Genomic DNA, 24,184 nt, shown 5'->3' with positions numbered 1-24,184 from the left:
CTCTACTTTGAAGTGTTAATATTAGATCATTGATCCAGAGATGGGCATATCTGAAATACGGCTTAGATGATGCACAAAGATTTGAGAAAGTCTTTGATAATCACGCAGAGATGCGGGTTCTGCATGTTTTTAGCTAATGTTCAAATATTAGTCGAGTTTATACTACAATGAGTTGTGAGTATAAATCTTCAGGCTAGTGGAACCATATATCTTTCTATCTATTAGCTAATTCGGCAAGTTTAAGGTTGATAAAATTGGACGCTTTGTGGGCATTCTGTGGGCACAATAAATAAGAATTCACTTTCGAGAGATCGGAGTTCTTATAGAAGTCCTATGAGTTCCTGACCAAACTGTTCCAACAATATTTTTAAGGGAAGCTTACACCCATACCTATCTTTTAATATTAAAGTTTCATTTCGTATTTTAAAGCTTTGTACAAATAAAACTCAACTATTTTCTCAAAACCGAAACATGCTCAAGAAGTTCATGAAAATCTCAGACTCTCAGTAAGTCCAGTCCCTGTGAAAACGATCTTGGTACTATACCACTTTATTACTTGAAGCGATCAGAGTGTCGGCGTGCACTTGCACCGCCACTTTGGGGATTTATGCCCACTGTGTGCACACTTACGATTCCAGCGCATCAATAATGCTGGTTGATATGTGAATCAGTTAAACTAGTTCATATGTTAATCACAGAAGTTCACATATAAACCTAGTCGTCGTCTATTTGTAAAAGCTACGAAACTACCGCCTCTATTTTTTCGTATAATCGCAAATTTTGACCAGTCAAAGTTACAATTCTTGACTAGTCAAATCCGATCTTGACCATATAAAGGGCTAGGATCATTTTTTTTACTTCTCAAATATTTAATGTTGATCCTCTCTCAGGTGATTTGATGATAATCTTTTTTACTTATACGTTGTATTTATGTTTTTGTATTTTCAGTTCTAGCGATCTTCATTGAGTATGTTCAGTGATCGCTGAAGAGCTTGCACTGTAAATCTATCAGAGACAACAATACTTCAAGAAGACAACACTCACACCAAAGATCCTTCAGCAAACGTCAAAGACTGAAACTGAAAATTAGAGACCGGCGAGTACGTGATCTGAAGCGGTACTCATTGATTACAAGTCTGTCTACATATGTGTGAAGACTGCTCAAGCTTCAGCGAATGATGATGAGACCTTCAGGTCATTCCAGCATTCAGCGATCAAAAAGAGCTTGCTTAGCACGATTGTTGTTGTCTTGTCCTTATGCACGCAAAGGACAAAACACATACCCTTATGAAAGTTAGTACGGTACGGAGCTGACTAATCAACTCCTTGTCCATCAACTTTAAGCAAGGATGTCTGCTTATGAATAGTGCTTTTTGTACTATTCACTGTGGCAAAGGACAAACCTTCCTCTTAAGGCTTGACACGCACTCTAACCCTACCATATTGCATTAAATGTTCATTTAATGCACCAGGTATAAATAGAAATGTTTCTTCTTCATGCAGAGTGCGCGCAACTTACTCTCTAACCCTAATTCTTATTTCAAGCATTTTCTAGCTTAAGTAAATGATCTTCTTTACAACAATTTCTTTTCTTGTATTTGCTAAGACTTTGTGTGTAACCAAAGATTGTTTAGATAGGTTTTTATTACCTTATCTTTTCGCAAACAATCTTGTAAAATCTGTATTGATCTTCTCTATCAATATATATTTTAAATTTGAAAATATTGTGTATGTATTCTTCCCCCCCCCCCTTCTACAAACTGTTTCTCTTCTTGTAAACCCTCACGGGACCAACATTTAACAATTCTCAAAATAACCTATATATATATATATATATATAAGGTGGGATTCCAGTGATAAGTGTAAGCAGGGATTTCCGCTCTTGGATGCACATTAGAATGAGATACACTAATATGGGATGCACCGAATCAATCCCCGTATCAATCGAGATTCATGGGTGGGTTTGAGATTAAAGGTGATCAAGGGTCAAGATTCTTTCTTACGCTTCTCACTTTAACTATTCTTCTTACACGATACTTCACCTACATATATAGGAGCAGGTTCAAACGAGAAAACAGTCAATTAGTGAGAAGGCAAGAAGGAATATGGGATACACAATACATTAATTAAAAAATACCGTAAATAAAAAATGAAAAAAAATTTAGAAACTATGATAATTATCATTTTGAATTGGATAAATCCTTAAAAATCTCATTATATCTTTTAGATTTATTTAWTTTTTAATTTTAATTAATTAATAACTTTTTTATCAAGTTTTATATGGAAAAATTAGATACACTTTTGATAAAATAATTTCATAATTTTATCAAATATCACATATAATATCTACGATCAATCCATATGATAATTATAGATATTTTGTTAATCATATGTGATAATCGTAGATATTGTTGTTAATCATATGTGATTATGTATGTTTACATTTATATCTTTTTGTGATTTAAATATTATAACATGTGATGATACGTCATTTATATTCAGACGCATATTATTATATGGGATATGTCTGATATGTATAAAAATCCACATAGTGGATCATATAGATTATATGTGGTACGTAATATATCATATTTTAAACGAAATTTATCACATGTGATTCTAAACGTGAATCCAAAAATTAGAGAAAAAATGGTGTAAAGGATTGTAGATATCACATGTGATGTTTGATACAAATTTTGATTTTTTTTATCAAAGTATATCTAGAAAGAAAAAAAGGTTAGATAAAACTTTATAAAATAATTATGAATTTATTAAATTAAAAATAAATAAATCTAAAAGATATAATTAGATTTTTGAAGATTTATCCAATTAAAAATGATAATTATCCTAATTTCTAAATTTTTTATGTTATTTTTTAATTGATGAATTATGTGTCACATATTCATTCTTGCTTTATCACAAATTAGTTAGCTTCTCACATGATCCTCTCTCTCTCTCTCTCTCCCCCCACACACACATATTTATAAACCCACCATTAGTACAAATCATAGAAACCAATTCATTAAGATATGAATAGAAATGTTGAGAGTTTATTTAATATGACCGGGATATTTATGCAAGATTATCAGAGTTCTTTTATTATGATCAGTGTTTTATATCAAGAAACAATCGAGATATTTATATTTTATATATATATATATATATATATATATATTTGTTTTGATGATTACAAAATGAATTGTGTAATGGGTTAACAACATACATGATATGCATATGAATGATACATTAAAAATCAAGTAGAGAATTGTGTTTGATCAAATAATCAATGAAACACGTTGCCTTGCCATATTGCCTCGAGACTCGTGCCAAGCGACAAAAGTCGAAAATTGCATTGCAATTTATACCACGAAGATTAAATCAAATCCAAGTTGAATTCTTCATCCGGATTCATCTAATATTGAGTGGTATACAAATATACTCTCAAATCTTGGAACACAGGAAATATGAGAACATGAGAACGTACAAAAACTCAAATTTCTTGTGATTTGGCTTATTGCCTAAAAATAACATTGAATGTAAATACGACTTAATACACGTCATTGTCAAAGTCAATATGGACATCCACAATACTTGTAGTGGTCAAAAAACAGGATTTTTTGTTAAAAGTGACAATGCCGACATCGACTTGGTGTTCGATGTGAATGTACACATTAACTCTAAGATTTTGAAAATATTTTTTATAGCTAGAATCTTTCTCCCTCCCCCCTTCTCTATAAAATCTATCAAGAGAACCTTGTTAAAATATATGTTATTTTACAATCTTAACTTGTTTTCTGTTTGAGGGAATATATTTGTCAAAGCTTAAAAGATGTGGAATCTGATGGTAGAAGTTATAGGACCGTGCCTCACATTTTGGAATAAGACTTAACACGTTTATAAAGTTGAAATAAAATTTGAGATTTGTAAAAACGTATTTGAACCTTATATATCATCATAAACTTTCCGAAAGACGATGTTATGTCAATTTGATTTTGGGATCAGGTTAACTTATCACAATATTAAGACAAGAAATTGAAACTTTATTATCCTTTTTTGTAGAAATGATTGTTATTTAATATATTTTATCGTCTCTTCATCCCAATTTATGCCCGTTATGACTTGATTTCTATTGTAAATCAAGGTTTAACTACAACATCTTTGCTTTATTTGACTGAATTCCATAATTTATATGTAAACCAACATAATTATTATCATGGTCATATGAATGATTTTTGCATAGACCCATCCCTTCGTTAATATGTCCGGGTCAAAAGGATATCCAAGTTGTATTAGCTCGATCTAAATGGATCGACATCAAACAAATTTCAGTAGATTCAATTACATGATCCATCTTGAATGATATGTTTTGTTAGGTTAGAGAATAATTTTCATGGATTCGCTGATTTAGATCAAATGTCATATGAAAGTGGGATTAAAATCGAAATCATTATCAAAATCAATTAATCAAATATATACTTCATAAATAATGAGGTAACGTGATTACTTTTTAATTATTTAAACTCATAACCTTTCAAATTATATAAATATTCTGCAAGAAAACGTATGACGTCAACTTACTGGTCCCATAATCATTATAAGGACGAAAGTTATAAGATAATTAAAATTAAAATTCTCAAAATCAAACTCCAAAGAAAATGAAGTATAATTTTATTGTTTTTACAAATGAAATTGACTGAATTATTATTTTATATAAAATTTTATTGTGATATTAGAAATATTGAATATTTTAATAATAAAAATTATGTTTAAATCTTTTAACGAAGAAGAATGTAAATTTCTTCTAGATTTTGAGTTTTTTGTCACTAAGCAAAAAAAAGAGCTTTTTCTCTCATTGACTCTTATGGGATAGGGGTTGTTCGGTTTTCCATTAAAACTTGTATGTATAAAATTGTTTGTATTGATATAACATAAATTCTTGTTCGGTTGTTTTTACTGAATATATAGTCTTAATGGCTAAAAATGACCATCTTACCCCTGAACAAATAACATTGATATTTTTGGCAGCAAAGAACAAAGAAGATTTTTTTTGATATACCATTACCTATTAATGATAACTTCAATTACCTAATTCTGACAATTATACAAATAGTGTATTCCTCCCTAATTCTGGGAATTAACCTCAATTATCCTATTCCTATTCCTATTCCTATTCCCATTTGAAGGTTTCTTGAATCCACAATATAAAATCAAAAAGCTTCCAAAAAAAATTACAAAATTTCCACCCTCACCTTTTTTTTTTTTTTTTTTCCAATCTCCATAGGACTCTACTTTTCTAGCTGACCGATTAAGTCATCAGCTGACTAAATAAGCCACAAACGAACAACAATATATGGCTGATTGAATAAGCTATACAGGCTTAACAATCATAAATCTTGCTCAAGGTTCATCGTGACATTTTCTTCGACAACTTAACATTTCTCATTTGAAAAAAAAATATAAAAAAAATCTGTAAAAGATACTCTTACCAACTAGGCTAAAACCATAACCTTATCACCAGAATATCTTTTGTCAGTCAAAAAATAAAATAAAATAACTTAAAATTAAAATAACTTAAAATCCACAACATCATGATGGCATGCTTCTTATTTTAGAAATTAAAATATCAAGAGATATACCACTTATGATGGTGATGGCTCATTATTGCTACCCATACTCAAGAGGCATGTTAGTAGTTAGGTAAAAGTTGCTTTCACTTCCACTTATCATATGCTACTGTTCTTTCAAGCCAAACTCATGGCCTAAATTATTGCATTTACAACCAACATGCCATCATCTACCCTTTTTCCCCCTTCCTAACTTTCTATATTGCATGTTTACAATGCTAGAAATCTGGTTTTCACCCCCCAATCCTATAATCTCATTGTTGTACGAACAAAACTCACAATACTAACAACAAACAGACAAATGCAGCAGTATATCCCACTCACTCAAAAATAGATGTCTTAAAATGAAATTGATGCGATTATAGTTGTCGTAAGTTGACCTAGGAAACCATGGATGCATATTGAAAGTTCCCGATTATCCAATGTACGTATTTTATTATAAGAAAAGAGTTATACGAGCGAATGAAACTTAAAGCAACTTCACACCTGCTTCCCTTAAAGAATCGAGGACTGCTCTCACCTTGCCATGATATCTTTGCTCTCTTTTGTAGACAACGGAAACGGCTGGGATGTCTTTGAGTAGCAATCTCTCACCTAAAAGCTTCCCTATCTTAGCAGCAGCAGCAACATCTCTAGTGCTTTGTTGAGCTTTGTTCCAGGCTTCCCGAAGAGCCTTCTCCTGTGAGCTTGCAGCAGAGGCAACAGTTGCAGTTGGCGCATGGATCACTTGGGCACTTACATACTTGTTTGAGAAATGCATCTTCAACAGATAAGGTTTCAGATAGTTTGTAATCCTTTGAGCCTTGACTGGTGGAGGAATCACCATTATCTGTTTAAGACCATTACCAATAGCCATCAGCTACCATACTAAATGTTGAAGGGTCTTGTTTATAATTAAGAGCTGAATAAATAAGAGGTTCTTTAGGGATGCGTTTGATACGCAAACGGGACTGGACTGAGTGAGTTAGGAGGGTCAAAGAGTTTGTGGAAAGTTTTAGGGGTTTAATTTGACATGGTAGTTTAGTAATTTACCAATCTTATAATGAATCAAACAACAATGTGAAGTTCACAATCATCAGTGTGAAAGTTTAGAACGACGGCGCCTATTAGGCTATTAGCTAATACTAATGCAACTTCGATTAAACTATGGGGGCCTGTTTGATAAAACTGAAGAAATAAAAGATTTAAGTGGCCTAAGAGAGTAACTCGTGCTGAATGGAAAATGATTGTTGACACAAAGTTACCGTTCTAACCCTAGAATACCTTAAATCCGACACCATGATGTAGAGAGCAGAAAATATGTCAACCTCAATTTAGTGTCAAAAAGGTGTGGTTCAAGCAAATCCAGCCAAAAGTCCACAGCTTCTTGTGGCTAGCACCTGCAAGGATGACTTCAAGTGAAACATAACATGTTCCAACCATAGTCGGCTTCATTGTTATTTGACTTGTAGGAATTTCAACGGGTAGCGAGTGCCTTAATTGGTGATCCAGTTCCAACTGGACTTGGTAGTTCAGGACACAAAGTAATTGCTCCATATGTGTTTTGGACCATTTAGCTCACAAAAAATGATGTATGCTTTAACAACAATCACATTTTCTGGTCTCATATAGCATTCAAAGTCAAGATCTGGGATTTATATTGGGTTATTTAAGCATTGTGCAGTGGTTCGAAGTACATGTTTGACTTCAACAACCAAGAGCATTTCAATTAGTTAAGGATCAGATAGACAGCATTTACGTGATTTAAAATTGCAGTTCTTTTCTGGGCCTGATCCATGGTGAAATGAAGTTAACCCATTTGATCAGGGATACGTCTGTGGATCATATATTCAGATGTAAGCATCTCCATTGTTGGAGTTCCAATGAAGATCGAATTATTGCCAAAAACACACACATAATCTATCTTCTCCCATGCTCTATTGGTTTTCACTTCTCCCATGTGCACGTTTTATCTTCCTGATTTAAAATAAAAATAAAATATAAACTACTCAAATTGATGGTGAGCAAAAGAAGGGATCCTCGATTTACTTCAAATGGGGAAAAGGCTATTAGAGCCATTTTCCAGTAGAATTTTGCTTCTAAAGTAACAAAGTCAGATTGCTGGTGTGTTGGATATGGCTTGGGTTGAATATTTTCTTCAACCAGAAAGTAGGATAGATGTTGTTTCTAGTAGCAGTGAGATGGCCATGATGGAGCACACATGCAAACAATGTTAGTCATAGGCTCTAAGGCTCATATGGCTTAAGCTCTTGGGCTTTTTTCAAGTCAAGGCTCAGCGTATTCAGGAGGCTCACTAAGACACTGCACCTTGGCTGAGGCGCCTTGTGGGCCTAGGTGCGCCTCATAAAGGGTTACTAAATACCCAGTTAAATCCTAACTAAATAAGTTTTCTCATCTTCTTATCTTCTAGATTTCTTAAAAAAAAGTACTATTAAATAGATGATACAAGTCAAACCCTAATATTAAATACCAAGTCCTTAGAACTTCAAGCCTCCTTCTCTATAAATACCCAGACCTTAAAACTTCTCCTTAGCAATATGTATTTCCCTCCCCTTCTGCCTCTATCAATTTGCTGCATTAGAGACTTGTGTAACTCTGTGTGTGTGTATTGATAAGATGCGCCTCGCATTCCTGAGGCCTACGCCTCAAGCCTGCTCCTTGCGCCTAGGCCTCGGGGCCGGGACCCCGTTGCGCCTAAGTGCGCCTTGAGCCTTTAACAACTTTACATTCGCCATATCATTCTGCGGTTGCAGGATAATGGGACTTGTATCTCACCTGTTTCGCTAGTGACCCAAGCCGTGCATCAATGTAGAAAAGGAGAGAACCAGACCACTCAATTTCTTGCTAGAAAAAAATTTAGCATCTCAGAAACCCGAGTTTGCAAGAAAGCATACAAGTCTATGAGATATTGGAATTCAGATTTTGAACAACTGACGGTTCAGTTACAAAACACATCCAAGAAAAGAGAACACATTTCCAAGAAAGTAGAACCAGTGAGGCTGTACAAGTTGATGTGAAGAACAATGGTAAAGCAGAGAACCCACTTGGACATGGGAACTGTGAATTTTGTATCACTGAGGAATTACGCCACTAGGTTTCTCAAAGGTGTTTAGGAGATTTACTTTGTTCGGTAGAACAAAACCAAAGAGAAAATCAGGTTTAACTATCCTATGACCAAAAATCATTGTAAAATGCAATATCATTCAGATGTGTGTGCTGTCCTAGCATCATTATTTACAGGCATGCTATGCTCCAGAGGACTGAAAATAAATGATTTACAATAAGCTTCAGAAATCTTCTTCAAATGAAAAACTTTGTGCCAAGAGTAACAAAATCAAACCAACATGTTCTTAACTCATGATGTATGCATAAGGCGACAGTAAGCTCGTTAAAATAGATCAATCAACACTGAAAGCCATATGTCCCTTGTCAAACTATAAAAAAAATCCAGTTGGGGAGTGACCCTAAATTTCCTATCCTTTTAACATTTACAAGGATATATGATCATCTTGACTCATAGGCCATACTTCACAACTTCAGCCCTAGCATATTGATCACATGGAAGCTCTATATGCCAAACACTATCAAAGATAAACAGAAGCAAAAAAAAACTGCAGATGAAACAACTCTATTTCCCATTTAATATTTCGGTTGATTTTTGCATATTTAGAGTAATTTGCATTGCATCTATCTTCCATTTTATAGTGGGGTCACATTTGGGAACTAATGAGCTTTGTTGAGTTTTATGCTGATTTTATGAAGTGGCACTTGATTCGGTAAGCAAGAACATCAAGGAACCATTTGTAAGTTTGGAAAAGAAGGCAGCAAAGTGTGAGGATGAAACGCATGACCTGTGCTGTTTTGAAGAGGAAAAAAACATCACCTTCATTTGAGGACTTTGGACAGAAAGTTTGGCACGGACCATGAGAAATTCAAGTGAAAAAAAATGCATGGACCATGCACTGTGACTGACAGTTTTGCCACGCGACTTTTGGGTCCTCTAGCTACCTTCTCTAGGCTTATCTTCTGCTACTTCCCTTTGGATATATTTTAAAAGGATATACGCTTGGGCTCCCAACAGGGCAGGTCCAAAGGTTTTGGACGCCCTAGGCAAAGAGCAAAAAATATGCCCCTAATAAACAAGAACACACAAATTTTTAAGGGGTTTGGAACCTAGTTAGACGGTTCATTCTCACACCTATTTTTATTGGAAATATAGTTACAAAGGAGGGACATAAACCAAACCCCAAACAAACTGAAAATTCTGGCTACTCTCTCTCAGGTTGTCAAATAACATACATGGCCCAATGATGTGTCACGTATATTGATATAATTAATTGAAATAATGAGAAAGCCACTGTGTATGCATAATCACATGGTTTCTCTTGATGTTTCAGCAGGCAAACAGGTTTTTTCCAAGAGGGACAATACAGCTAACTACTTATTAACCTGGAACCTGTAGAACAGTAGATGGAATGATACATGGAAAAGATTTGCAAACTTGACTCAAAGATAGAATACTGAAAAACAAGTAGAGGAACATAGAAGTCATTTTGGATGATGAATTGAGGTTAAAATTGTATAGCGCTTTCTTGTGTGACCTTGACATGAGCCCATTAGAAAGAAACACATTTTAGAAATAAGACAAGAGTAATGTCTTGCATGCTAAAACATCAAGAGAAATCAAGAAAAATCACCAAATATGTAAAACCAAGATCCAAGCAAATCAAGATCACCAGAACATCAACATTCATCAATATCATAGTTGTTAAAAGCGCACGCCTAGGCTCTAAGGCTCAAGTTTTTGGGCATTTTCAAGTCAAGGCTCAGCGTATTCACGAGGCTCACTAAGCCCTGGCTGAGCGCCTTGTGGGCCTAGGTGCGCCTCATAAAGAGTTACTAAATACCTAGTTAAACCCTAAGATTAAATAAGTTCTCATCTTCTCATCTCCTAGATTTCTTAAAGAAAAGTGTTATCAAATAGATGACATAGGTCAAACCCTAATATTAAAGACCAAGTCCTTAGAAATTCAAGCCTCATTCTCTATAAATACCCAGACCTTAAAACTTCTCCTTCACGGCTCACGCTTTAAACCCTACTGCCTCTATCGAAGTACTGTTGGTTGCTGCATTGGAGACTTGTTGTGTGTAACTGTGTGCGTGTATCGATAAGATGCGCCTCGCATTCCTGAGGCCACGCCACGTGTCTGCTCCTCGCGTTTAACAACTTTAATCAACATTTTAGATAAGTAAATACTGAATAAGAAGGAAAAGCACTGGAAGCTGGATTTTCTGTGTCCAAGAAAACCAGGACTATGTCAAATCTGCTTATCATATGCTTATTATAACAGATAAACAAATAACCTAATAATAAGCATTAAGCAAATAACCTAAACCCTAAAACCAAATAACCTAATAATAAACAAATAAGCTAATAACCTAATAAGAAACCTAGAACATCAAAAAGACTAATAAGCAAATCAAGAAACCTAGAAACCTAGAAACATAAAAAAAGACTAAAAAGAAAACATCAAGATTCATAGAAAATTAAAAATAACACACCTGGGAGAAGTGATTGTGAGAAAAAAAGATGGGACGGATAGGAATGGTCTGTGCGTGAAGGCTTGAAAGAGCGTGAAAGGGGAGAAGACAGAATGGAGTCGTCTGGGTTAATTTTCCAAGAGCAAGTGTATGGTTGAGAGGCAGATTATTGGGTTAATTTTCTTAGAAAAACCGAGCCTACTAAGACATATTTAAGAGTTGCGGTGGCCGGTGGCTAACAGGACATCGAGCGCAACTCTTAAATCTGCCTTCCTAATGTTTTCACAATGGAAATCCAAAAATAAGTACCTACAAACAAATGTACCAATTTGTTTGCTAGAAATAGACATGAACTAAATGACTGTCACACCCTATCTTCTTTCTTAGGCTCTCAATGATTCATGGAATTAATGTATTTGGCAGTAGAAATGTCACTATTTGATCAATTTAGGCTCGATTAATATTTATTAGAGCTATATGTCTCAGTTAGTCATTTTATATGAGGGTTATGCCACATATGTGCTGGCTGCAGACTGAACGATTCTCCACAATTCTCTTGAGAACTAAGTTCTCTTTTCCCTTTCTTCAATTTGTACTGTTTGCATTTCATAACATCAAGTGGGTGTTCTTTGGGTTCTTTGTTATCTGGATTTCGTACAATCTCATTTGGTCATTTCTCTGTTTTTTTGGGGTTTAGAATCTTCAATCTTGATTGGAATGCTTAAACCCCTGTTCTTGTATGTTCAAATTTATTTCATCTTTTCAAGTTTTTGTTGATGGGTTCGCATTAGATTTTTGTCATGATGTAGACAAATGTCACTGCCATAAACATGAGAATTAAATTTTGTAAATGAACAAATTAAAAAAGATGAGATTTATAAATCACCCATTGATCTCTCACACAGTCACACACTAACACGCATATTCATTGATGGAAGATGAATCAGTGGTGTCAATGGTTCAAATTTTGCTTTTTGGTGGAGAGAAGAACCTGATGCTTTCTTTTTGATGTGTGAGTGGGTGGTGCTGCTATATATTTTGCTGTTATCTTCTCTCTTTATATTCTTTCTCATTTTTCCTAAATGACCCACAAAGAAAAGCTCATAAGATAAGGTTTGATTGATACTTTTTTCTATGATTTTGTTCTCCAAATTGGTTTCTGGGTGTGTTTGTGTGTGAATCAATTTGTTTCTGGGTGTGTTTAGACCTAAATCACCTAATCATAAATCAATTAGGCTTTAAGCAAACAAATTTAGACCTAAAGGCTAAATCACCTAAATCCTAATCAAGACAAATTAAGCAGTAAGCCGTAGTGGATTGCAGGAAGACAAATTTAGACCTAAGACTCAATCAAACGACCGGACCTTCTATGGTAGCAGGATTGCAGGAAGATAAAACACCATCACAATAGCAGGATTGCAGGAAGATAAAACACCATCACAAGTCACCAATCAAATTGTTGTGTGAAACTGAAACCTTGCAAGAACTAAGGTAGTCTACACAGGGTCGGAGACAGAGTGCATAAATTTAGACCTAAAGGCTAAATCACCTAAATCCTAATCAAGAAAATTAAGCAGTAAGCAGTTGCTATGGAGTCATCGGAGACAGAGTCGGAGAGAACAGAGAACAAAAGGACTTACCGATTACCGTCGTCCGTTGAGTCGTCGAGAGCACTGCCGCCTGCCGGAGGCGGGAGGAGGAGGACTGAGCGTATACCGTCGATGTCGATGCCGGTGGAGGACTGCTCACTGCCGTCTCGTCTCGTCTCGTCTCTCACGCTGGAGGCTGTCGTCGGTCACTGCTCAAGTCTCACTGGTCGGGATGTCGCAGCGCTGCTGGAGGACTGGATTCAAGAGTGGAGGGGCCGCCTGCAATTTTGTATGCGTAAAAGCCTTATGGACCAGAAATTTCCTTCTTAGTAGTAAAAAAAGGACGGGCCAGGGCCCCTAAAGGCCCAACAGGCCATCCGCCCGTTAATAGTTTTATCAAAACGCATCCCATAAATTGTTAAAAAGTGAATTTGTTTGACAAAAAAAAATGTCTTTTAATGATTCTAAAACCATTTAAATGATTTGTATTTTAACCCTCCCTGAACCGTTAGACGCTCTAATTTCATTCTGAACAATTACTAAATAACCATATTTCATTTTGCACTATATCATAGTCTCTTAATCATTCTGACCACTTAACCATCATCATTCTGACCACTTAACCATCATGCACCAAATCATTCAGCAATTGTCAAACAGCCCCTTAACGAAATAAAACAATTAGTAGAAGCTTTCTTCTTGATGAAGATTTCCTCTCCCTCTCTTTGGAAAAATCTCCAGATTCGTTCTTCAATGGAGATCTAGCTTGCTGGAATTTTGGGTTTATTTAGCAAAGAGTTGGAGATTGTAGCTTGGATTGAAGTGCATTTAATTCATTTCATTTGCTTCATCAATCTAAGAATTGTATCACTTTCTCAAGCTTTAATCTCTTATTTTAAATTTATTTAGTTGTGAATTCTTGTCACGCGTTGAATGTTGGTGTTCATCTTGATATGTCTTTGTTTCATGATTCAAATACTTGTCACTTCACAACCCTCAACCCGATATATCAAGAAGTGACAATTTTTTTTGATATTTTTTAATTTTATATTGCACCCCTACACTTGTTATTTTTAGATCCGCCATTGCTTTTCTTTCTTCTTTTCCACACTTCCAAATGGTTCCTCGATGTCCTTGCTTACCAAACCAAGTACCACTTCATAAAATCAGCATAAAATTCAACAAAACTCGTTGGTTTCCCAAACGTGACCCGACTATGAAATGGAAGACAGATACGACGCAAATTACTCCTAAGATATTCACAAATTAACCGAAATATGAAATGGGAAATAAAGTTGTTTCATCTGCAGTTTTTTTTTTGCTTCCGTTTGTCTTTGATATTGTTTGCTCCGAAGATCAAAGACTTTGTTGGAGGAAATGGCTTCTAACAATCATATCACTGGAGTAATGAGTCATGGCCGATAAATCAAAGTGGTTTGAATCAAATGCGTTGTTGATGGTTTACAACAAGATTGATACATTGAAAACCCAAATCTCTAAGATGTATTTTGAACCAAGCCGGTTCCAGATCATTAATCAATATTTGTGAAGCTTGTGGTGTACAAGGCCACAAATTCGAAAGGTGGTCCGACTTTTATGTAAGTTGCACATGGCATGACATTTGAACAAACAAATGCCATCTACAATCAGTCGAGGCCTAAGGGGCTTCAACTCAAGATATAATCCTTACTCAAATACTTTTAACGTGGGTTGGAAGCAGCACCCAAATTTCTCATACCCTGGTTTGCAATCGCCCCATCAATTATCTCAAGGTTTTCAGCTACTGAAGAAATCACGTCAAGTGTCGTTACAGCAGTCAGGAAAGTGGGTTCTGCTCATCTTGGGCTCAATTGCGACCGGCTTGTGCACAGGCACCGGTGGCAGCTTGATTAGGATATGACCAAACCTTAGTCCTCCCTTGGTCAGGCAAGGTGCCGGGAGATTCATGATGATGACCATACAACCAAGTGTATCGGCCCTTTTTTCGGTCTTGATCATGTTCATGCACTTAAATGATTCCAAATTAAGGTTATCAAAGTCGTCGGGCTTAGAAGCACCTTAGAGAATAACAAGAGATGATGTTGGCTTTGTGATCAATCGGGTAATGACGCCACCTCAATAGACTTCTTGGTTTGCTAGATGAATTTCACGAGTCGGCGCATAAGCCATGTTGCCCCATTTAAAATAATGACGAGCACGCCGTTGTTAGGTTCCTCAGAATCTTGGTTCATGGCCAAAAGAATATAGTACTCCTCGAGGGTAACATTGTCAGTTTCCTAGCAAGAAAAGATTGCGCATGCGATGAACCTATGAGCGATGCCAAGATAGGGATAGTGAATTAACCAAGGCCTAACAATACTAGCTTTCCAAGAGGTTTCTTCAATGATGTCCAAAATTGTAGAGCATTAAAAATCTGCATGGTATGTATCATCAGGGCCTAAGGTGCCATCATCATAAAGGTCAAGGGATCTCGTTGATATGATTAGAAGTAAAAAGCCTTTGTTGAATAAACATCCGGAAGGTAATGGCTTCCTAGGAGGGATTCCTAAAGGAGCTAAAGAATTCCAAAGTGGAGCCATGGGGTGTTTTTTATTTTGAGTAGAACGATCTTATCAAAAGCCGATAATATGAAGAAGTCGGAAGACACCCTTTGGATTCCTAAAGAGACCAAGGTGTATCACCTAGGGAATCAGGTTGATGAGATAACCCAACGTGCCAAGATCTTGAACCTTGCTCTATCCCGCATGTCTGTAAAGAGTATGCCAAAGCTAGCGGGATAGGGCGGTGGGGGATCACGCTTACTTGCCCTACCAGACGAGATCATTAAAACAATATGCACGTGAATGATTTGACCAACAAAAGTTTAAACTCCTATCGTCTGCCCAACAATGGTAGCCAACTAATTCACAATTTTATTAAAAAAATGGTAAATACGATAAGTGAGCTAGATTAAAGCTAAAACACTATATAGCTACTAACATTGAAGCTAACAAAAGTTAAAGCAAGCTTGAACAAACTAAATAATAGCTAAACTTAAGAAACTATCCACATTTTATGTAGAACAAGCTCTAAAATCACCAAATTGTGCACATAAAAAAGTTATCTAAGTCCTCCCACCACACCCCATGTGGGTCGTCTACAGGGTTCATAACTACTCCTCTTACTACATGGCGCTTACCTAGCCAACCGGTCAAGCAGAGACGAAAGTCGGCCTTAGTTGAAATACCATCAATTTTGAATAGTTATTAGAGCTTCTAAATAAGTCAATGTAACCCATGCCATACTCCCAGAAAAAGCTCGAACGACCTTAATAAAAGGGTACCCGATAGTCTTCATCCAAGAAGATAAACGAATCCTGCTCGGCGGAAGGCTATGTGTCAAGAAGTCAATTTTTGGTGTGATATGCTAGTATGTTTACAAATGTAGCAACTTGCTCTTCAATTGTCATATTACCATCATCTAATAGGCCACCATTGTTTTTAGCAACTCACACAAAATAGTAAATGCATTTCTATCCATTCACAACTCATTTACACAAATAATGTCACTTTCAAGATCTAATTTGAAATCTAGTGAATGTTCTTTGTCTTAAAGTTCTCCTCTCAAGATGTCTTTGTTCATTTTCAATTAACTAATTCACAAAATTGGCCAAAAGTATGACCAAGTTAAAGTAAGCCCTCAACTCCTTAACAACTACAATTAGATGGTTGTGATACATTCTACAAAAAAATCAAATGGAAGGTTCAAATAGGTTCAAGAAATAAAAAAGAAAGCAAAATCAAATGGAAGGTTCAACTACAATTATGTGTTCTAATGTAAGCAAACAAAATAAAGATTACATACACATGGATAGATTATAGTATTGGGATGTATGAGAAATCACAATAGTAGGTTTAAGAAGGTTCAATAGTAGGTTCAAGGCAAGTTTCTGTTTAGTTCCATGTATGAGAAATCATCAAGTTTCTATTTAGTTTCATGTATGAAAATCACAAAAAAATAAAAGAAAAAAAGAGAGGGTATATTGGTACAAGGGTTGTTTCGCTTCTTAGGTAGTGTTTGGTACGCAGACTGGATGGGATTGGACAAGACGGGACGGGACGGGACTAATTGTCTGTCCTATGTTTAGTACGACTAGGACAGGACATGACAAAACTATTAAAATGACCATATTACCCCTAAATGTTGTTCAATGTTATTTGAGAACATTCATGGCCTCTATTCATCTATGATTGAACCCCTATTGTGAACGGACTCCAGTTGTGCATTGCGGTTGGTGATCTATTTCTCAACTTTAAGTCCCAAAAGAGCATAAACTACATTGGTTCCATCAACAATTATTCCTTCATAGTTTTGAGGTGGAGACCTGACTGAATTTAGTTTAGCAGTTACATAAGCCTATTGTTGGTATACCTACAACAGCTCCTTGTTAGCTAGCAATGATAAGAAATGTCCCTACAAAAGTAGTTGACTAAGACTTGGAAGATTTGGATGCTTTTCCATTGACAAAGTCCAGGGGAGCTATCAAAGAGTATTTACTATAAGAGAAGACTTCAATTTATGTAGGGTTCAAGGATCAATAGTTTATGTGAAATAGGCTTTTATGCAGAGGAGCATTTTATTATTAAAACTACATGGCAAAGGATAAATTAACAGTGCGAGCATGAGAAGTTCTTTACACACACAGCCATCACACACACACACACAACCATTACATGGAAAAATCGTACGCAGTGGAGAAATGGAGAAATCGTACGCAGGCAAAGAAGCGAGATGCAGAAATCGTACCGATTGCAGAGGAGAGGAGGCGGTGGAAGAAGAGGAGACCGATGGAAGAAGAGAGGCGTGGAGGCGATAGCTGCACAAATGGGGTGAATTAGGAAGAATCTATACTACTTTATTAAACAAATTCACTAAAAGTCTTAAAGTCTTAAGATTTTAAATGACCAAAATACCCTTTACTTTTTCAAGCCTTCCCCTTTTAACACCCCCTCCAAAACGTGGCTTCTCTTTACCCGGCTCCCCTCCCAAGACGACGTTTCAGAAACTCTTAAAATTGTTCGATCTATACTCCCGCCTCCCAAACACATCGATTCCTTTCCCAAAGACATCGATTCCTTCTCCCAAGGCAAGGCAGCGATGCACGTTCTTGATCCCTTCATCAGGTTAGTTCTCTATTCTTCTATCAATCTCTACTCTCAATCATCTCCCACTTACTTGAATCTGTTTCTTCTGAAATCGACTGGAATCGCTCCATTTTAGGTAGCGATTCACTGCCTATCATGGTTAGTTCTCCATTCGTTTTATTGATCACTACATCTCTACTATTAACTAATCGCCCATTTACTTGAATCGCTCGTCTTCTGGAATCGAGCTAATTGACCCTTCTACTGGAATCGCTCCATTGTCCCTTTGTAATCATGGGTTAGGGTTCTTTATAACCACCATCTTTGGTTTTATAATTGTTCCTGCATAAAACCAAACTAATATGTTTTTGGTGCAATTTGTCATCCGTAGATTTTCATCCGCAATTTATCAAAGGGATTGATTCATATACATTGATCGATTCCTTTCAANCAATTTATCAAAGGGATTGATTCATATACATTGATCGATTCCTTTCAAAGGGATTTAACGATGTAAGTTTTTCTCGAACCTTCTACACACTATTTAATACTTAGAATTTATATTTGTTTGGTGTGTTTTCTTGATACGTTGTTTAGTAGGAAGTATGTCCGTCTATCTCTTTTCCTTTGATGAAAATGTCTATGCATATAATGTGTTTGATGAAATGGGTGAGAGAAGAGTGGGTTCCGTTTGGAGTTTTTTGTTTATGGTTTCCATATCGATTGAATTTGAACAAAAGTGGGTATCCAGTTACGCTCCTGAATTTGAGTAGGTTTATTTATATCATGGTGTTGCACATCATTGGTTCCAACTTCTATTTTGTATTGTGGTGTTGCACATCATTGGTGCCAACTTCTGCAGCCTTTATAATTCTTCAATTTGAGATTTTTTAATCTTTCTTAACCTTRTATTGCAATCCATGTGCAACTTTCACTTGGATCATGTTACATTCCTTCCATGTTTTCTGGAAAAGRTTTCACTATTTCTAATAAGCTTCACTTACTTTTACAGTTTTTTACGATTCTTTAAGTTATGATTTGTTGTTAGTTAAATACAATTGGTTGTTGTTAGTTATATACCAATGACCGTAATTAAGTTTTATGGTGTTGAATGGAAGCAACTATTTTTGGCACAAGTTACTCTTTTGGTAAGCTGACMACTCATTGTTCTACGYTTAAATAGGAAGCATTAGGCTAACTTTGACACTTACTTCTACTGATGTATGGTGTTCTTAATCCCAATTTTTGTATCTTGAAGAAACTCAAAATTCAATCTCGTTGTATAAATTGATTTTCGGGTAAAGTTGTTCTAATAATGTCTACTCCCCCAAATGATCCAGTTTTGCAAGTGGAAACAAAATGGGGAACCCTTCTATATGAACTTCAGGTACCCATTAACCCTTGAGGTTGCTATAGCTTTAAAGTATGTTATGTACATGAGGTTTTATTTAGTTTGCTTCTCATAGAAAGTTTCTGGAGTTTCTTTCTGGTTTAGCCTATTTGATTTCCTTTACATAGTGACATTCATTCTATGTTTTGTGAAATAATCGTTGTCCTCAATTTGAGTTACAACCTTTTGAGACATGTTTGATGGCGATTTGAGTGGCAACATAGTACCTATTACTTAATATCAGTTAGTTGTTTTGATATTTACTTGATCAGAATTTGTGAATGCATGTACTTACACTGTATGATATATATATATATATATATATATATATATATATATATCTCTTATGGATGGTTTCATTTGTTCACAATATGTGTGGGGATCAGTTTACCACAATGGACATAGATAGAAGGATTTAGATGAAACTTCATTAGTGATTGCAGTCATGATAACTCATTGTTGAAGGTACAAAATTTTGATAATGTGTAGGAGAAGATTGGTATACATCTATGTATAATGGAGTTGAATAGTTTTAGAATGATGTGTCTTGGTTTATTGTTAATTGGAGCTCTATAGTCCTTAGATCAGGTAGTGGCTGATGTTCCATTATTCCGTGTATGGTAGTTATTTAAATGATGGTCCTGCAATATCCCATGTCCTGTCTCTGAGAGGGAGGAATTTATCTCAGCACAATTGATGTAATTACATCAAGAGCTTCGTTTCTTCTTTTTTTCCCCTCAACACAATTGGACTTACGGTATTGAAGCAATCAAATTCTACCTCTATTTGATGCCACTTATGATTATAATTAGGCAACTAAAACTAAATTTTTACGTGCAATGGTGTAATTTTGTTGCCTGAAAGGGGTATGGGAGATTCAGGTTGCCTTGCATTCAACATAGCTATACAGTCATATGTCAGAATGTACTGATATTAGTTTCTGAAAATTTCCAAATGTTGTTTCTGAACTTTGTAATTGTGCAACGGAAATTAGGATTTTATTTCATAGATACCTCTTATTTACTGGGTTTACTGTGATATTTTGCTTTTCTCTAACCACAACATTAATAAGATTCCATGTTGTTGTAACTTCTGGCTACATTGCATCAAAGCATGTTTCCATCTCTGGTTTTCAATTGTTGCCAACATGTACATCACTGGAATGAATTTAGCCTCATGTTAAATTCAGTCGGATTCTACCATGGATTCTTAAATTACCATCCATGCACATACATTACTATTAAGTAAAAATAATCTTTTATGTTTCCACCTTTGACACTTGCTTATGTTCTAGATCAATATATGAGCAATGTCCTTCACTAGGAGTTATGTTTTAGAATCTAACCTCTATCTATTGCAGATGTTAGTGGTAATTTTCGTCTTTTTGAGTGATTTTTGTAGTGAAATTAACTGAAAGATTGGGTGGCTATACTACTTTTTCAAGCAGATAGATAGTACTGCTTATTAAATTCTTAACTACAAGTCCTAATGCAAATAATACAACTTATTAATGCTTCAACGAGCACTGGGTACAACATATCAATGCTTTTAAAAATCGGATGAAATTTGGAAATCGGTTCTATGTACTGATTGATGCGGCCACCATTTTTTGGCATGACTTAATAGATAGGAGTACCTAATTTTCTTGAATGGATTGGAGTAAATGAAAGAGACGCAATGTTCAAAAACCAAAATGAATATATATTTTTAATCGAGTGAATTATATTGAGTATCTTTGTTTGTCTTTGTATTGCATTTGTTGTTGATGTAGCTTTTGTGTTGAAACGAGCAAGGATGATCAAGAAGGCAAGTTGGTGATTCAAATGTGATCAATAAGGGGGTGATTGGAACACTTGTAATCCAGTCAGAGGATCTTGTCCAAGTGGTTGCCAAGRGATTTAGTGTTGAAGAAGATGGTTCCATTRAACAATGCGTGGTTGGATATGTAATCAAAGCTTCTACGGAACTAGCTTAAACAATCAATGTTTGTGTGGCAAGAGGTTTGATGGTGATGGTATTTTATAGTTGTAAATTATGGTTGAAAGTTTGTTGTGGTAGGACCATTTACCTCAACATATTGATGTTTGTCGATCCATAGATATTTGAAGGCCTTTGAGTACGATGATATTGCCTATTGACATTTTTGACAATGGCATGGAGATACTAGCCGAATAAGAGATTTAATAAGGAAAAGTTTTTATTGTGACARTTGGTTGGTTTCAAATTTTGATATAGTTTACTTCTTTTTGTATGTTACTCATATTTTTTTTWTATTTATGACATTATTAGATTTATAGTTTTTATTACAAGTTTTTAATTTTTACATGTACTTCTTATGATCTTGTTTCCTATTTTCCTTTGATGTGTGGTACACACTTAAATGATGCAACATTCTTGGAAAAGAGTATAAATCATTGAATTTTTTTGCTTTTTGCTTGCCTTAAAGCATGTTCCTTTTTTACCGACTTGTGACGAAAATATTTTGTTGCATACTTATTACCTAAAGATTGTAAGCATTGTATATCTTTGTTTTTCTATCTTCGAAAACAATTGATCCCTGCTAYGAAGCCCTTTCGGTTGTATGTGTCATCTCAAGTGTRTCGTTTGATTAGAAACAAATCTTCTTTCATAAAAATGGTAAGCATTGTAGATTGTGTTCCTTGAATAATGTTACCATTGTCCTTGAGAAAATATGAAGACCTTTCTTCATTTTCAATTTTAGTTGGTGGAATTGCATTTTTATTTTAAATTTGATAAGCTACTAAGTTGTTAAATTTCTTCTTCAATTTACATCCCGCTGCATTGCGCGGGTACACAACTAGTTAGTTTTTCTATAGGTGAATGAGAAAATATCAAGATTTTTCTCATAAAAATTAAAAATAGTTTTACCTTGTCTGCATTTTTTTTGTCAATGACATATCAAACATGAGACAATTTTTTTTGTCCCGTCCTGTGTCCCATGTAGTATGCATATCAAATGCACCCTTAATGGTTTGATGCTGAATAATTAAGTAATCAGAATGTTTAAGGGGCCCTCATGATATAGTGTAAAATGAAATATTATTGTTTGGTAATTATTTATTTATTATGAAATTAAGGCGCTTAATGGTTAAGGGAGACTCAAGATACAAAATCATTCAAAGGGTTTTATAACTATTAAGAGACAAACTTTTCTTTGTCAAACAAGATTCACTTCTTAATGATTCAGAAACTGTCTCTTAATTGAACCATTAAGAGGTAAACAAACAACCCCTAAATCTGCTTCTTTCTTTATTGTTCTACACCAAAGACGGGAAAAGCCTCTCATGTCCACCGTATCAAAGGCATCTTTAAAATTTTGAAATCATCGTATCAAACGCACCCTCAAAACTTTGAAAGTTTCATCATAAAAAATAATCAATATTTCATGAGGCAATTTTTATGGAATGTGTAAACAATATTTGTGTGTATGTACGAGTTATCTGTCTTGTCAACATTTTTTACTAGTATTTAGAATTTAATCATAAGAGTGGTATCTGATTGTGGTTTGAGCTTGACTTCAAATTCAAAAGTACCAGGAGATCACAGGTTCAAATCTAAGGAGGAATAAAAATCCTCTTATGGCCACAGAGGTTCAAATGCGATGACTCCGGTCTATCTGCAAAGCAGGTGCGAGTCCTGGGATTAGTTGGCTCACATAGCGAGTTGGATATCCAGGTTAATCAAAAAAAATATCATAAAAATGTATTTTTGTCATTTGTTATTATTTCACTTTAATTCTGAGTTAAATTATGTGAACCGAACAGGCAATTTGTAAAATTTCAATTCTTTTGATAGATTTCTCTCATATTCTTGTCAATCAAACGTACAATCAGACCTGATAAAAATTCGTTCTAATTTTAATCATATTTCATTACATCATTCAAACAAGATTACAGGAAGACTGAATTGCGATTATGTTTATTAGATAACTATGGGGGTATTCGAGACACCTTGTGTATACCTCAACTAATTTCACAAGACCTAAAATTAACAGCCAATGAAACCTACACTAGCCCCGATGACAACCGGGACCTATCATGTTAAGATTGATATGTGATCGGTTAGATAGAGAATTAAGAGCTAAAGAAGGCGAAAAGGAAAAGTGTATGTCCGTTGTGCTATTTATACAATACATCCAAAACCATGAATAATTACAATAATGGGTAAATATGAAATATATTCCAACATTTTATGACAACAATTTATTTATAAAAAAAACATTAAATAGGTCAATCTAGATCATCATTAATGTATCTAAATTAGTTTGATAAGATCATCTCATAACTATTTTATAACTTTTTTTTTAAGTATATAATATTTATATACGGCAAGTGCAACAAATAAACTCACACACCCTCCTCACCTATGGTGAGGTTTGAACTTTTGACCTCCTAAAAGGCCAAGGGCTACGATACCGCTAGGCCAAAGATCCTTTGGTAACTAATTTATAACTTATTGGCAGCTTACATATATCTCGTCTAATCTCATAAAGCCCTGGAGACAAATAACTTTTAGGGAGAAAATCCCTAGCGATTTTGATAAATTTTGAATTAAGGGGTTGTTTGGCAATTGCTGAATGGTTTAGTGCAGAATGATTAACTGGTTAGAATGATTAAGAGGCTATCATGATATAGTGCAAAATGAAATATAATTGTTTGGTAATTGTGTACAATGAAATTAGGGCTCTTAATGGTTAAGGAAGATCCATGATACAAAATCATTCAGAGGGTTTTAAAACCATTAAGAGACACTTTTTTTTGTCAAACAAGATTCACTTCTTAACGATTCATTGCCTCTTAATGGAACTTTTAAGAGGTAAACAAACAACCCCTAACATCTGATCACACAAGAGGTAATGGATATAACAATAGATGTCAACATATGTAAGAAATATAA

The 24,184-nt window shown here is 35.0% G+C and overlaps 1 protein-coding gene across 4 annotated transcripts; it reads right to left on the bottom strand.

Annotated features, from left to right (window-relative positions):
* Nucleotides 1-5,926: 5,926 nt before the first annotated feature.
* On the bottom strand, nt 5,927-13,023 carry LOC112503149 (50S ribosomal protein L18). Of its 4 annotated transcripts, none has more exons than XM_025107219.1 (3): nt 12,806-13,023; nt 6,932-7,015; nt 5,927-6,453 (listed from the first exon to the last, which is right to left on the bottom strand). In XM_025107219.1, exon 3 carries the CDS (start codon nt 6,448-6,450, stop codon nt 6,094-6,096), a length of 357 nt encoding a protein of 118 aa, XP_024962987.1. In that variant the 5' UTR covers nt 6,451-6,453; nt 6,932-7,015; nt 12,806-13,023; the 3' UTR covers nt 5,927-6,093. The 4 variants fall into 4 exon arrangements, with proteins under 4 accessions (XP_024962987.1, XP_024962985.1, XP_024962986.1 ...); XM_025107217.1 differs by having other exon boundaries at nt 6,888-7,003; XM_025107218.1 differs by having other exon boundaries at nt 6,932-7,003.
* Nucleotides 13,024-24,184: the final 11,161 nt, after the last annotated feature.

The sequence above is a fragment of the Cynara cardunculus genome, unplaced genomic scaffold, assembly GCF_001531365.2.
Source record: "Cynara cardunculus var. scolymus isolate 2C unplaced genomic scaffold, CcrdV1 Un_Scaffold_2605, whole genome shotgun sequence".
Classification (NCBI taxonomy): Eukaryota; Viridiplantae; Streptophyta; class Magnoliopsida; order Asterales; family Asteraceae; genus Cynara; species Cynara cardunculus.
Note: the sequence above shows the minus strand (reverse complement) of the source record. Positions and strands in the feature narration are given on the sequence as shown.